This window comes from Pseudonaja textilis, chromosome 1 (genome assembly GCF_049901715.1).
Source record: "Pseudonaja textilis isolate UNSWEBS1 chromosome 1, rPseTex1.2, whole genome shotgun sequence".
Taxonomy (NCBI): domain Eukaryota; kingdom Metazoa; phylum Chordata; class Lepidosauria; order Squamata; family Elapidae; genus Pseudonaja; species Pseudonaja textilis.
This window is the reverse complement of record NC_141990.1, coordinates 211,282,441-211,298,525: the sequence shown is the minus strand read 5'-3', so window position 1 is coordinate 211,298,525 and position 16,085 is coordinate 211,282,441. Positions and strand designations below refer to the sequence as shown.

Genomic DNA, 16,085 nt, shown 5'->3' with positions numbered 1-16,085 from the left:
CTTCTGGACAGTGGAAAGCATACTGCCCAGCTCCCTCAAGAGAGTGACAGTACCAAAAGAATTAGTCTATAATGAAACCTTCTGTAAAAAGAGTGATCCGTTTGGTGGATTTGATGTCCCTTTTTGTCATGCTAGCATCATATGATGAAGTAGGCTTAAATATTCAGGAGGATTAGCAATAGAGCTGCCTTCTGAGAAAGAGGTTTCTGGAACAATGGTTGATTGAAGACTAATAGGAATGCACTTCTTCCTGGTTTTAATTAATTAGGTTTCATTGACCTAGTCAGCCCTTGTCTAAACAAAAGAATGGCCTTGCATGCCTTATTAATCAACACCTTGAAGTAAGAAATATCTGTCCAACTTGTGTCTGCTTTTAGAGTATATGTTTGCTCCTTGCCCTCCCGTAGTAACCTCACACAGCTCTGAACACCAAAGTGAAGGCAGACCTTTGGTAGAAGATAAGATGACCAATCCACCTCTCCCCTCCTTCTTAGCACACTCAGCAATCCATTAATAAAGACTCCTGGGATGGCATGATTTGTGATTACTGGCATTAGTTAATGGAGGCTGGTAGACTGCCAAAACCTATGTTGTTTGGTTTATTTATAATGCAGGCCTAGCTGATTGAAATTACAGCAAGTGCATTGTGTGAGTCGCAGGATAAATAGGAGGAACTCTGTAGTATATTTTTATAAGCTGTAAAATACTTGTGGCATCAGGAAAAAAAAGAGGCTATTGTGTGGAGGCTATTGCTCACTTCTACTCTGCTTCACAGAGATTGATTTACCAATAAAGGAGAATATGTGTAACTTAGGGCTGAAATGAGGGGCCCTTGATGCTCTGAGCTTGGTTGTTTTCTTGCAGGCATTTTATTACCCAACTAGGTAACATCTTCAGTGCTAAAGGTTGATTTTCCCCACATGGGTTGTTGCAAGCACAGCATCTGGATCGTGACACCATTTTTTTTTCCTTCCCTCTGTGGGATTCATTTACTATTTGGATGTGTTTTTGTTCTTGCACCTTAGGCGGATGCCTTGGCATGTGGGATAATCTTACCTGTTGGCTGTCTTCTCCCGTCGGACAAACTGTTAGTGCACCCTGTCCCCGAGCCTTTCAAATAGTTACCGGACAAACAGGTAACATGAAAACCATGATTTAATGGTCACACATCTTTTCAGAGGATCTGGGACAGAGGTGGTATTCAGCAGGTTCTGACCAGTTCTGGAGAACCGGTAGTGGAAATTTCGAGTAGTTTAGAATATCACCTCTGACTGGCCCCACCCCCATCTATTTTCTGTCTCTTGAGTCCCAGCTGATTGGTTGGGTCTTCTTTGGTTGCCTTCATGGGAGAACGGAGCTGGAAAGCAGGTTAGTGGGGTGGGGAGGGAATGGGATTTTGCAGTAACCTTCCCCTGCCACGTCCCACCAAGCCACATCACACCCACCAAGCCAAGCCCACAGAACCGGTAGTAAAAAAATTTGAATCCCTCCACTGATCTGGGAGTTGCTTTATGCTTTAGGAGCTGAAGGAGTTCGGCTACTTTTCAAACTGTATTGGACTGACTTCTTTCTTAAATGAAGAATTCTGTTTGTTTCTCATCCCCGAAGCCCAGGATTGCTCATTTGGGGCACCCGAAGCCCACCATAATTGCTCATTTTGGGCACCAAAACATTGTAGGTTGAGCTCTGAGAGTTGCACTGAAAAAGAAAAACAGTAACAGGTCTAAGAATTTGCTTGCTTGCTTCCTTATTTATTTCTTACAAGACTCAAAGTGACTCTTGATAATTGTCTAGACCAGGGGTCCCCAATTGCTGATCTGTGGACCACTATCAATTCATGGCTCATTGCAAACTGATCTGTGCAAGGGCACAAACTCCATCTGTGCATGCATGGGATTAGATTGTGTGCATGAAACCATCCCCCCACCCAAACACACCTATTGCCACTTCTGCTCCATGGACCAAGAAAGGTTGGGGGACCGCTTATCTAGACAGTTATATTGATGAAGATAAACTCATCAATGTGTATTAACCATGATGGTCAGGAGGAATAACTTATTCCAGTTGATGAAGAGCTTACATTGGAGGGAAGCTGTGGCCTTCTCAAAAGGACAGCATGAAGAAATGCCTTCTCAAAAGAATTTACTGGGGCCACGCTGAAAAAGGGGATAGGGCAGTAGATGGATCCTTGATTCTGTTTATCAGGCTTGCTTGATGTTCTTATGAAATGAACAAGAAGTTCACATACTGCTCACATAATGCACTGTAGAAACTTAGTTAATAATGATCCATTCAATAAAACATCAATACGCTCTCAGAGACATTGGGTATAAACCGTGACGATTCAAGAAAATTTATTTATTTGTTTGTTTGTTTATTGGATTTCTATTGCCTCCTCTTCACCCATGGCAACTCGATACGGCTCACAGAATATAAAACCACCTTTAAAACAATAAAAACTAAGAAAAAGAATCAAAGAAATTAATAAAGTACGATATAACAAAATGATAAAATATGCATGGTGGCATCACAATGCAAAATTGGCCCTTTTATATTTGTGTCCTGTGCCACATGTTTTGTAATTTGCCTCTTGTTTACCCTGGCTCACCTTCCCCATCTCCCATGCATGACCTATTAACCCAATCAATGCTGATCACAGCACACCTGTGAACCTTCTGCATGGCCTTGTGTGTATCTTGGTTTTAACCCTCGCTTTCTATCTACAAAAAAAAAAAAATAGATTATTTTTAAGAAAATAATTTCCTTAGCAAAAGAAATGGGAAGTCATATTAGACCTTTTCATCGCATTACAGTAATCAATATTTGCTTTAATTTAACAATAAAATCAAATAGTTTTAATTGTATATTGAAAACTACATTTTCTTCTTATTTATAGTTCAGTACTTAATTTGTGGGCTTTTCCTATTCTTGTTGCAATACAGGGTTTATGTATCGTAATTGCACCAGGGAAGGCTGGTCAGAAAAATATCCCAAACCATATATTGCTTGTGGCTTAAATGCCAAACAACTCAATGCCCCTATAACTGAATGGGAATCTAAGGTGAGTTCACCTCTTCAGCTATAATATTTCTGCATGTGATGATAGAAAAATTCTTTATGCAAGCTTAAAAGTTGGGCTAATATTTGGCCCTCGTGTAGAGCACCAACAAAAAAAGGGGGTTATGAAAGTGTAAAAGCGCATCCATATTTTGCAGGTGCATAGTTATGAATATGTGAAAATTGACATGTACATATACTGACATTTGGCCACTGTTTAGCAATCACAGAAATGTGAAAGTCCACATAAAAAGAAAGTCCACCTTTGTTTCTACGTCAGTGACATCACTTATAGCCATGGATGCAGAATTGCTGTTTCAAGGCAACAAATTCAACTTCAGAAAAAGATAGTGTTGCTGCTTCAGGATAGCCTGGCTCTATTGGAGGGATATTCTTGGCTCTATCAGCTTCTTATCTTCTCATAGCAATAGCACTTAGATTTATATACCACCCATCGTGCTTGACAGCACGCTCTAGGCATTTTACAATATCAGCATATTGCCCCCAACAATCTGGGTCCTCATTTTACCAACCTTGAAAAGATAGAAGGCTGAGTCAACCTTGAGCCCCATCAGGATCGAACTCCCAGGTTGTGGGCAGAGTTTGCCTGCAATACTGTATTCTGACCACCGCGCCAGCAAGGCTCATAAAGATCTGAGATCCCAGCACCAGGCTGTTATAATTGGAGGAAGTCCAAATGCGGAATCACTATCACATCAGCATTGGGAATGGTGAAAGCCACAAGGATTGCCACCATGGCAAACACAGACTTCGGTTCTCTTTGAACAGCATGCACCCGAAGAAAGAGGGAGGATGTAGGCAGTCAGCGATTGGCTGTCAGGTGACCCCTGATCGGCTGACAGTTCTTTCTGCTCAGCTATTGGACAAAAGAGCAAGCAGTAATTGATGGGAGATTCACTGTGAACTCTATACTGCTCTTGTATCTAATAGCCTGTATAGGTCTGAAAATAGTTTAAAGCCATCTCATTCAGTAGGTGCATTTTAAACTGGATTCAGAAGGATTGGTAAATCAGAAAGACTACTTGTCTGGAAGTGTCCCATATCTCGGAAATATTTTTTTTGCTGATACAATTGCAATCATTTGACGACATAGAACTGGATTTTCTCTTGGCGCGCTGAAGGACTACTAGGTTCGATGAGGAATAAATAGAGTGCCAATCTGACCGATTCAGGTTGAAACCCACCAATTTAAGAATTCACAGGGCATCCATATATCTGTGGCATGGTCAAACTTTGAAGAAGGATTCAACTTTCCTAAACCTACCCATATGAAACATGGATGTGCAAAATGGATAGGTAGGTCACCCAGGAAGGGCAGGAATACATATTCTCTTTTTTGTCTGGTTAGCGAATTATTCCCTTTGAAGGAAGAATTGGACCAAGCCTTTGTTTTTGACACTCTACTTAATTACAGAATAGATTACTATAGCGGCTTCCACAAGGGGCTGAACTGGCAGACTGCCTGAAAATTTAACTCACTTGAGTATGCTGCCAACAGACTTAGATCAGAAGGTGCAATATACAAACAGTGGGATGTCATCATCGTTTGTTTCCTTGCCCGCTTTTAAGCAGGCATGAGAGAGTTTTATTTTTGCAGTCATTTAATGGGCTCTTTTAGTCTCAGTGGACTTTGCTTTATGAGATCCTTTTTATTTTGAAATGTAGTTCTTTTGTAATTGTTGTGCACAGGCACTAAGCATTTTATGTTCCGCTTAAATAGATGTACAAAGGTGAGATATAAAATCCAAGGAACAAAGACATTTTATTATCATTACAGAAAATGTATTTTTGGGTTACTTTCATCTTTATTCTATAAATGCTTATTTCTTCTGCTTGGTTACTTGGATTCAGAGATGATAGAGTTGCTGCATGTAAGAAAAATAATTGTAAATAGCAACACCTACTGATCTAATGTAGTACTGCTCAGTTCAGCAGCCTCTTTAATGCATGTCCTTTCAAAATGGAATGGCAGGATCATATATATGTTGTTGAATTAAGTGAACTCGGAGTTGTCTTTGAAAGTCATGTGAACAAGGCAACGCAACATGCCTCAGATCATTGATTCCTACTGCAATCACATAGGTACTCATGAAGATCACCCATGCTGCTAGACCATGATTAGCCATGGTCTATCAAAAAAGCCATAGTGACTGAGCTTACACATAACTCTAAATTGTAAACCTTGGCTTACCAATCATAATGGCCATGTTCACACATCAAACCGAGCCCCAAATAAAGCAAATTCTGGTCTAGTGTAGTATCTATGTTCTACTTCTGATTTACATAACGCTAAAAGCAATTACACACCTGGCTGGGGATATTTCTTTGTTTTGTCCCTTCCATGTTTTCAATCAGGCTGAATTCTAACCAGAGAAATAACTGGGATTTGCAGAGAAAGGCAGTTGCCTCAATTCATGCTGTTTATTGCAAATAAAAGATACATTACTATGATTTTTTTTTTGAAAAGTAACATTGAAGGGCATCCTGTATGAACACAACTCCTACCTGAAAAAAAATATCCTTGGATGTCTTCTTACAGGTATCTTATCTAATGAAATTGGAGACCGTGTATATTGTTGGAAGCAGCATCTCTCTCATAGCTCTGGCAGCAGCCCTGGGCATTTTAGCTTCTTTTCGGTGAGGAAGAATTATCCATATGTTTCTTCCCTTTCCTTAGTTTATCTTGTAATGACCCACGTGACTATGTCTCTGTGTATTAAATGAGGTGAAACATTGAGATACTTTGAATCCTGTTCCATTTATTGGTGGGATTGGGAGTGGAGAAATTATGAGAATCACAGTTCTGACAGGACTTTTTCATGATATGTTCAGAATGTGCCACCCTACTGCTTCATTTGCTTTTACTTGATCGTATGACACTGCATTGAATTTGTTACATGTATTTTGTATTTTTATACCATGTTTCCCTCGTGCAAGAAATTAACGTATTTTACAGCTATCAGTTTTACCATACAAAAGCCCAACTAGGTTGCAGGATGTAGCAGAGTTCGTATGGCCCCAAAAGATTTGAGATTCAAAGAGTACTTGGCTGTGAGACTACCAGAAAACTCCAGTTTAACCAGCTTTAGGTTAAACTGCAAAATTGATTTTTGAAAAAAAACTCCTGAAAGTAGGCAGTGGCAAACCACTTCAGCCAGGAAACCTATATGTATGTGTCTGTAAACTCACCCAAGTCAAGCTGAACTCTTCAAGTTTTTACCCTCGGAAATAAGCCATCTGATAGATCCATAAATGTTTTAATTCAATTAAGTAGCTTTATATGGCTGCCTGATACCATGATTCTAGGAAGTGTCCAGCACTGAAAATCAACATTTTTAATTTAATCAGCATATCGATTGAATGTTTAATCAACATTAAAAATTAACCTAGAGTGGCAATGTGCTCTTCTTTGCAAATAATTGGGTTCTAAGCAATATGTTCTCTCTTGCGTGTTGTCCCCAGTGCCATTCGTTCAGGCAAGAAGATTTGGAAGATGCCTGGCTGAGATGTTGGAAAGCCTGCTGCAGATTAAAGCAAATTATTCCAAGCAGTATAAACAATATTAATGATCTCTCTTCGCTAAATCTTCATGTGGCTGATGACAATACCTATTTTGAGTCCTGCATGATGCCTTTTGTTTTTCCCCTTTTGAATAGGAGACTCCGCTGTACAAGGAATTACATCCACATCCAGCTTTTTGCTTCTTTCATCTTAAGGGTGACTGCAAACTTTATCAAGGATCCTATACTGTCAGAGGATACGGATGATGCTGTCTATTGTGAATTACACACAGTAAGGAAGTAGAAACATACAGCCACCCTGTTTATTAAAGCATCAAAAAAGCTACTTGAGAATGAAAATTTTTGGGGTGGGGGGGTGGGAATCACTTTTATCTCTTTTAAATGCAGAGAAAGTTATGCCACATTGCTTATTCTGGTACCTTTCTCTTGTTTAAATAAGTTGCAATTTGAGAAGTTGTTAGTGTTTAAAGTGGCACAAGTTGTGTTTAACTTGCCTTTGATTTTTGTGACAGTAACAATTTGATTAAAATGATCAGCATGGATTAATTAGTCATATAAGGTCAGAGGAGAAACAGAGCAAACATATTTGTATACAATTCTGATTAATTCCTAGTTAATATCAGACTGAAGAAAGTGATATATGTCATCTAGATTAGAAAAGCTAAAGTAGAAAGATTAATAGTACTTGCTCAAGATACTGTCCCTTGCAAGAGATCAGTTGTTTGCAGGAATTGGTCTAATAATCTTGATTATCTTTAGAAGAAATGGAAGCCGAAGCAATTTTACTGCTCAAAGGATTCTGGGATTGATACCTGATGAAAATGCTACCTAACCCATAGCTGGTGTAAAAATAAAAATCCCATATTAAGGGCTCTTGGGAAAGGAACTGAAAAGTATACAGTTTAATATTCATCCAGTATGAGGACCTCTGGAACACTCTGGTGGTGGTTTCCATATTTCAGTAGATTTATGACTTGCTTTTATGCTTCACCTATGATAATAGAATGCCAGTGCAGATGGTCTGATCTAGCTTGGTTCTTCTAAGGCAAGGGTCTTCAAACTTGGCAAGTTTAAAACTTGTGGACTTCAACTCCCAGAATTCCTGAGCTAACATGACTGTAGGAAGGATTCTCGGAGTTGAAGTCCACGAGTCTTAAAGCTGTCAAGTTTGAAGATCCCTGTTCTAAGGTATTGAGTTCAAGGAACTGATAGACCACTGATGAATAAAGCACAGTGGGCCAAAGGATCTCTGGAAAGGAGATAAAACTAAAATAAATAAAACATACCATATTCATAATGTTTCTTGTTTCCTCTTCAGGGCAGGTGCAAGACGATCATAGCTTTTGTTAACTTCTGCATCATGGCAAATTATAGTTGGCTTCTCGTAGAAGGGCTTTATCTCCACAGCCTGCTGGCCATTTCTTTCTTCTCCGACAGAAAGTTCTTCTGGTGGTTTGTAGCTCTGGGATGGGGTAAGCATATACATAATTACCAGACAAGCATGTTGTTTCAGGATGTTCAGCGATCCATTGCAGACCTTCAACTTACTTCCCTTGCCTACTTTGTGGCAGGGATCTCTTAGTTTCCCTCTCCCCTATGTTGCCTTGGGATAATGTTTTTTTCCTTCTTAATTTGCTTCTGGTTTGTTCCTCTTCTTCACCTCTTTGCTCTTCTTCTTTATCCGGGACTTTTTTCTCCTCTTCCATCTCTTTTCCTGTGCTTGAGAAAAAAAATGAGATTTATGCCTAAGCTCTTGCCATTGATATAACTGAATATGAACCTGCAAACAGGTGTACACCATTCCCTCCAAATATGATGCTGTACAGGAATGTTGGACTGTAATTCCCATCACTTTCACTCATCACCCTTATTGTTTGTGCAACAGTCTGTTGTGAAAGCAGGGGTATTGTCTTCATGGGTAAGGACATTTTTGAAAGGTTACGTATTTCGGTGTGCTGCAGCTTTTTGCTAGGTGTGTTGGATCCATCCTTTTTTTATTTTTAAACAGATCCATTTTTCCTTTTCATAAGGTCATTAGAGTTTGTTATTATTATTCAAAATGTTCAGCTAACCTAATCTAGCTTTTCTTCTATATTATGAGTAGGCACTAACCACAAATTGTTTTCTCTGCTGCAGGTGCTCCTAAGTTGTTCGTAATTTCATGGGTCATAGCCAGACTATTCCATGAAAATGCTGGGTAAGCACATTTTTCAAACTCAGCAGTCCATTTGCAAATCATGCTAAGATGTGGTTGGTTCCAACTGTGATTTAATGAATAAGGCAGAAAATTATTACTACCTAAAGTATCTAAAGTATTAAGGTATCGCAAGTGTGCAACATGTGCCATCACAAAATGTTCTGATCCTGAAAGAAATTGCTCTGAATATTCTGGAAGGGATCTATCCTCAAAATAAGCCCCGTTTTGAATTTGTCCAGAACAGCTTCTGGATCCCTCCTGGAATATTTGAAACCATCTATTTTGTGGTACCTAGAATTAGCTTCAGGGTTTGAATGTTTTGCATCAGAACTCTTTTTAAATTATAAAATGGCAGGGTTCGTGTTGGTTTGCCCAAAGTAAACAAATCACATATTATGGCTTAGGGTAAACACAGCAAATTATGTATTCATGTTGTCTTGTACTCCACAAAATGAGTAGTAATTGGTTTAAAATCTTATTATTTTTTTTGTCAAGTGCTCAGAGATTCTGAGAAAAGAAAGAAATTCTGCAATTTGGTTAGAGAGAAGAGACCTTAATTTTTAAAAAGTAGCTCTTATATTCCATTTCCTGAGGATCAAATCTCTTTCTTCTCTCTGATGGCTTCAGAGCATGGCAGTTTGATAATTATTGTGGAAACAAACAGGAGTGCTTTGTGAGATAGAGGAGAAGCATGGGCTTTGCACAGTTATGCCAAACTGTCCTTGTAAAAATACTTTTGTAGAAAGGAGTGGGCATTTTGTAGAAATGCAGTGGGAATATGCAGACTGATAAGAAAGAAAGAAAGAAAGAAAGAAAGAAAGAAAGAAAGAAAGAAAGAAAGAAAGAAAGAAAGAAAGAAAGAAAGAAAGAAAGAAAGAAAGAAAGAAAGAAAGAAAGAAAGAAAGAAAGAAAGAAAGAAAGAAAGAAAGAAAGAAAGAAAGAAAGAAAGAAAGAAAGAGGAAGGAAAGAAGGTAGGAAAAAAAGGAAAAGAAAAGAAAAAAAGAGATAAAAAGAAGTTGGCTCCTTAATGGTTGGAAAGGGCAATTGCACATTTATTTTATTCATTTATTAATTATGAAATTAATATGCTGTGCACCTCACAGTTCAAGGCAACCCTGGACAGCTTACAACAAGTCTACAACATTTGTCTAAATCCCTAGAATTCTAAGAAATTCACCTTTTACAAAAAGCCTGTCCCTCTTAATGATGGATAATGTTCCAGTTAATCTGGTTTCAAAGCATTTTCCTATCTGTTGAATAGATCCCACAGGGAGATAGATATCTTTTCTGCTGCTAGCTACTTGTCCTGGAACTTATTTTTATTAACGAAGTAAAATAGCAAGATTATTTTAGTGATAGTGATCCTATCCTCTGTTCGGATGAATCTAGCTTTCCAGGAACAACAACAATGTGCAGTGAAACCTGGGCTGTTTGGCTCCATTTGGCTCCTTCTTGCTGAGATAAAACAGATTCAACATTATTTAGCATTTCATCAGATGCTGAGATCCTGTCTTTTTGTTGCCAAACAAATCAACTCAGATTTTTAGTCTGGGGTTTTGAGGAAGCAATGATAGCATGGCACGTATTTTGGACTGACAACATGCAGCATAATTTGGCAACACACTCAATGGTTTATTTTGCTCTCTGGGCGAGCAGGAGATCTCAGCTGAATCAACAGACTATACAGAGTTGATTATAGTAACTTAGAACTATTCTGAGAACATGACATTTTCAAGAGCTTTCTGCAGTATAATCACAGGTGTAGCAGTTATTATTTGCATTTCTTAGGACAATAAAATAAAAAGACATTAAAAAAAACAGTTATTTTATTCTCTTTTAGCAAAAATGGCCGTTCCCTTAAAACATGATTTATACATTTGCTTTGTGCCTTCGCATCAGTGCAGACTCCAGGACAAGTCCCTACACTTTTCTTGGCAAGGTTTTTCAGAAGTGATTTGCCTTTTGCCTCCTTCCTAGAACTATGTGAGAGGGACTGGCCCAGGTTTACCCAGCTGGCTTGGTGCCTAAAAAGCGTGAGACAAGACCTCATTGTCTTCCACCAGATGCCTTAACTGCCACACTTAACTGGTCTTAAAACATGATCAGTGTACTGAAATGTATGCCATTAAGTTTTTTGATTTGAAGAATTTTCCATCCAATAAGGCGAGATTTTGCAATGCTCGGATTCAAAGGAGACTGCATTCCAGTTCAGAAATTGGGAAATGAATCGAACATAGCAAATTAAATAAAAGAAATTGCATTTTGACACGTCCTTCAAAGTTTTTTTTATCCCCAAGAGCCATTTTAGCTTAAGTTTTTATCAAATCAGGACAGGTAATTTACCTTTTTGTGTCTGCTGTAAATTTCTATAAGGTGATAGATGGTAAGAAATACCTGATGGTTACATTCTTCCATGAACTATTTCTTTCAGGACAGAGTTTTCTGGGATGTTCATCCACCGTTTTTTTCTAAACGAGAACCTTTTATTCATTTGTCAATTGCAGGTTTGTTTGTTTGTTGTTTTTACAGGTGCTGGGATATGCATCTTACATATGCCCTGTGGCTCATTCAAGGCCCCGTGATGGCTTCTATTGCAGTAAGTCTACTTGACAGCTATTTCCCCAGAACCGAGTTATAGCAATGTCTATTGTGGTGCTGAGATTATTAGCGTGTTACCTGGGATAAAGCTTGTAAGCTCAACAATGGCTGGGTGATCCTAGAAGATGTAATAAAATGCTAGTGGAGAAATGGGGCGAGCGTAGAACTACTTCCATCTCACTTGTGCTTCTTCGTTTTGTAGATCAATTTCATTCTATTTGTTAATATTGTAAGGATTTTGATGAACAAACTGCGATGGCCAGATGGAAGAGGCAAGGACTCCAGCCAATACAAGTAAGGAGGCTTCTTTAACCAGCCTCACAAATAAACGCAAAAGCAAACAAAATAACAAGGTGGTGAAGGTTTTCTTTGTTTGCATGTCATGGATCTGTCAAGGAAGCTGCCTCAAGGATAATTGCCCAATTACAGTGAAGGGTGCTGACCCTATTTATGTTTTTATTTAAGGCACCTGTTTTATGCTCACTTAGGAGCAGAGAATAGAACAGGATGCAGAGTTCTAGCTATGTAACAGAGAACCTCAACTCTTGCTAGAAGGTTAAAAGTCAAGTATGCATCATAATACTGTTGGAGGGGATGAACCCATTATGTCAGCATCTTTGGGGGAAACGGGAAAAGAGGTTATTCAGGGAAGACAAGGTTTCCATAACTTCTAAGTAGCAATGTAACACATTGAGATGATCCCAGCTAGCCCAGACCGGTCTGTATGTGAAAGTCAACATTAAACTGACCCTCTATTATTAGTATTAGTATTGTTGTTGTGATTGTCATTGTGATTCTCTCTTTCCTTGCTCCTAGGAGGCTTGCTAAATCAACACTAGTGCTCATCCCTCTCTTTGGAATCCATTACATTATTTTTGCTTTTTTCCCTTTTGATACCACAAATGGCACCATGGAAGTTCAAGCTCTGGTTGAAAAAGCCCTAGGTTCTTTCCAGGTAAGAGGGGTATAGTTCCCCTGAGGAAAAACTCCTTCAATATTTAGTTAGTTTACTTTATTAATTAGCCCTTGGGCCATATCGAAGTGCAGCGTTCCAGGCACAAATTATTCCTAAAATTGGATTAAAAAAAAAAACAGTTTAAAATGGAGTTGGATAAAATACAGTTTAAAATGAAATTGGAATAAAATATGATTTAAAATGAAAGTAGACCGTAAGTACTTAAATTAGGATCTCAGAGAATGCACGTAAGCACAAAAGTAGTGAAGCCACTTTCTCCAAGCTGGTAACCCTTAAATGTGTTAGGGTTACAACTTCTAGAATGGCGTATGTTGGGGGGAGGTTGGCCTACTGTGTTTATAAGTTCACACTCAGGTTAGTACTGGTTTAACTCCTATCTTCTGCATTGGACTATTTCATGCTGTTTTCGTTTCAAAGCTTACGTGGTTAGCAGCATAACTGGTAAAGGCTTTTTCTAAATAGAACATGTAGGATGCTGCAAACCACCAGCAGGTTCCGCCTAATGTAAACATCCCATCTTCAGCCTTGGTCTTTGGAACCATCAAAGCTGCAAAGTAATCTCCATTCACCACGTGCAACTCATTTCAGGGTGATTTAAAAAAAAATGTTCCATCTTCCTTCTGGAATGACAGTCTGCCATTTGCTATTGTGTGTTTCATAATGAATAATTTGCTTGTTTTGTTTCAGGGTTTGGCTGTGGCTGTGCTTTACTGTTTTCTTAATGGAGAGGTGAGCTTCCCATGGACTGAGATTTAGTCATGAATCCTGCTGGATAAGATCAAACGCTTGTCTAACCCAGCATCCTGTTTCCCATGGCAGCCCACCAAATGTAGGGCTGGAGAACAATAGCACTTTTCACCATAAGTTCGCCATCAATCAGCACTCAGGAGCATGCTATTTCTGATACTGAGATAGATGTAATATAGAGCCATTACAACAAATAGCTAGTTTCGCCCTATGTAGTTTTGAACATTTTATTCTTATCTGTTAGTCATTCTCATTAACTGGAGAACACGCAACAAAGCTATTAATCCACATAATAGCAGCATCTAACTTTTAAAATAGGAGCAAGGAATCCTTATGAATCTAGTTTAAGTCCTTGTTAACTCATGGCATTAAATAGTGGGTTTCCAACATGGTATCCATGGGCATCAAGAACTGTGTTGGCACAGTGGTTGGAATGCAGTAGTGCAGACTACTTCTGCTGACTGCTGGCTGACTGAAATTTGAGATTTGAATCTCACCAGGCTCAAGGTTGACTCAGCCTTCCATTCTTCTGAGGTTGGTAAACTGAGGACCCAGATTGTAGGGGGCAATATGCTGACTCCGTAAACTGCTTAGAGAGGGCTGTAAAGCAGTGTGAAGTGGTATATAAGTCTAAGTGCTATTGCTACTGCTATCAGCATGCCTCTTGGGCTGCATATTTCACCTAAGTTTTATATTATTGATTTTGAGCCTTCTAACAAACAGAATAGATGGGAGGCTAGTATATTGCAAACTGAAGTGTTATCTCAAATATCAGCTTTATTTTATTTTCGAGTCCCACACAGATCCCCAAACAGCTTTAGAAAATAAAACCAGCTGGGGATAGGGAGAATCCACTTGCCCAATAAAAAGAAATAAATGGAAATGATAGTGATCTTAAGGGAGTAGTGGTGGCGGTTAATGGAGCGATCCATTTATTCTTAGTCATAGAGTTACTCTTGCTCCCACCACTCAAAGTCATTTTATGAAAATGCCCTAAGATGTTTTCAAAATTCCAGATAACCCAGCAAGGTTCAGGACTTTTTGTGGGTGCTTAAAAAGGTGTTTTGTGTTATCTGCAAAGTTGATGAGTTCTTGTTCTAGTTGAAAAAAAAAAGTGACACCACTGCTCTTTAGGACCACATTAGGAATATGTAACTAATGCCTTTTCAAAGACCATCTTTCTTAATGGATTCCAGTGCAGGCTACTACTACTACTACTACTACTACTTCTTCTTCTTCTTCTTCTTCTTCTTCTTCTTCTTCTTCTTCTTCTTCTTCTTCTTCTTCTTCTTCTTCTTCTTCTTCTTCTTCTTCTTCTTCTTCTTCTTCTTCTTCTTCTTCTCCTCCTCCTCCTCCTCCTCCTCCTCCTCCTCCTCCTCCTCCTCCTCCTCCTCCTATTATTATTATTATTATTATTATTATTATTATTATTATTATTATTATTATTATTATTATTATTATTATTATTATTCAGATCTGTCCTTTCTTCCAGTTGCAAATTGGATGGAGGGACTCTTGTACCAGTTTGGCTCCCTCTCTTTTCTTTTCTCCTTTCTTGTGCTGCCCCTCCTTAAAACGCTTGAAAAATCATTGTCATTCTGGTTGATGGGGAAAGAAACTTTTTTCTCAAACCAGAAGAATGTTTAGGTCCAGTAACCGTGATTGGGATATGGAATTATGCCCCGGCTTTTGCTGTACAAGCATCTCCCTTGCTGACTGGTGTGTCTCTCAAGGAAGAAATTGGGGTGGAGTGGGGGATTATTTCTGTACAAATCTTTCAGATTAGGAAGATGAGAAGCCAGGGAGGAGCTGTGGGGGTTTCTACAGAGGCCTTTGAAAGCAGCTATATTCTCAGAGAGGGCTGGGTAGCTTTGCTGATTTAATTCTAGCCGTCTACAGCACAAGAGAAATAGCAATAGCACTTAGACTTATATACCACTCCATAGAGCTTTTCAGCCCCCTCTAAGCGGTTTGCAGAGTCAGCATATTGAGTCAGTCAGGATCAAACTGCTGGCAGTTGGCAGAATTAGCCTGCAATACTGCATTCTAATCACTGTTCCACCACGGCTCTTAATGATCAAATGGTCAAACCATCCCTGAAACTCTGAGATGGGGCGGGGACAGGACACTTTGTTTTCTCCTTTGCTGGGGTTCTTGCCTCATACCCCTCCTAAAAGCAGAACTTGGATCAGTTTGGTTGAACTGCCAGACTGTCTTACTAGGTAATGTGCCTTACAAAGGTACCTAAGGGAAGCAGGGATGAAAAGAAGAATATTGGGACTAGGGAAAGCTCTTAAGAGATCTTCCTAGAAGACTTCAGCTTCGTCTTTCAGCATCCAGAATAGTCTTAATCTTTGTTTTTTTTCTGAGTATGTCTGGAGGGAGAAAGAGTGTTGTGTAAAACATGAAGAAACAGACTAATGAGGTTTTAGGAGACAAATGTAGAAGAATACAGAGATAGCTTTGAAAGGTATGTAACAACCCAGATCAGCCCAGAAAATCAAAAGAGGTTGGAAAGAAACTCAATATTGCCCTGCACTGATGCTCTTGGGTATAAGAGGAAGGGAGAGAGAAACTTTTTAAAGTTTTAAATATTTTTTATACCCTAAATAAGTAAAGGAAAGTTCCAGTAATTTTACTGGGGTCTGTTCCCTGATGTGTCCTACCTAGCAATCATTTTTTTCTGGATATATACTAAATACTACTAAAACTCTCGTTCACTTGGGTGGAAATGGAAGCTATTGGGTTTCCAAGGTAACCGAAAGGGACTAACTGACAAAAGGCAGGACCCAGGACTCCTGTAAGAATGACATTTGGGAAAGCTACACCACTTCAGTGCCACCACACCCCCTGCCTACGCTTCCCAGAAACCTGCAGGTTGTGTGGTGCAAGGACAGATGGGAGGGCCATATCCCCGCCCTCTTTCTTGCCTCCTCTGGTCCTTGTAGCCAATTGGCTGGCGGCAAGT

The 16,085-nt window shown here is 39.1% G+C and overlaps 1 protein-coding gene across 1 annotated transcript in view; it reads left to right on the top strand.

Annotated features, from left to right (window-relative positions):
• SCTR (secretin receptor) overlaps positions 1-16,085 on the top strand; it is a 29,910-nt gene that overhangs the window by 10,159 nt on the left and 3,666 nt on the right. The window contains exons 3-12 of the mRNA XM_087920366.1: positions 1,026-1,136; positions 2,943-3,061; positions 5,618-5,715; positions 6,735-6,870; positions 7,918-8,071; positions 8,736-8,796; positions 11,326-11,392; positions 11,597-11,688; positions 12,211-12,349; positions 13,058-13,099. Coding sequence (XP_087776492.1) covers positions 1,026-1,136; positions 2,943-3,061; positions 5,618-5,715; positions 6,735-6,870; positions 7,918-8,071; positions 8,736-8,796; positions 11,326-11,392; positions 11,597-11,688; positions 12,211-12,349; positions 13,058-13,099 — 1,019 coding nt within the window. The remainder of the gene's footprint in view (positions 1-1,025; positions 1,137-2,942; positions 3,062-5,617; positions 5,716-6,734; positions 6,871-7,917; positions 8,072-8,735; positions 8,797-11,325; positions 11,393-11,596; positions 11,689-12,210; positions 12,350-13,057; positions 13,100-16,085) is intronic.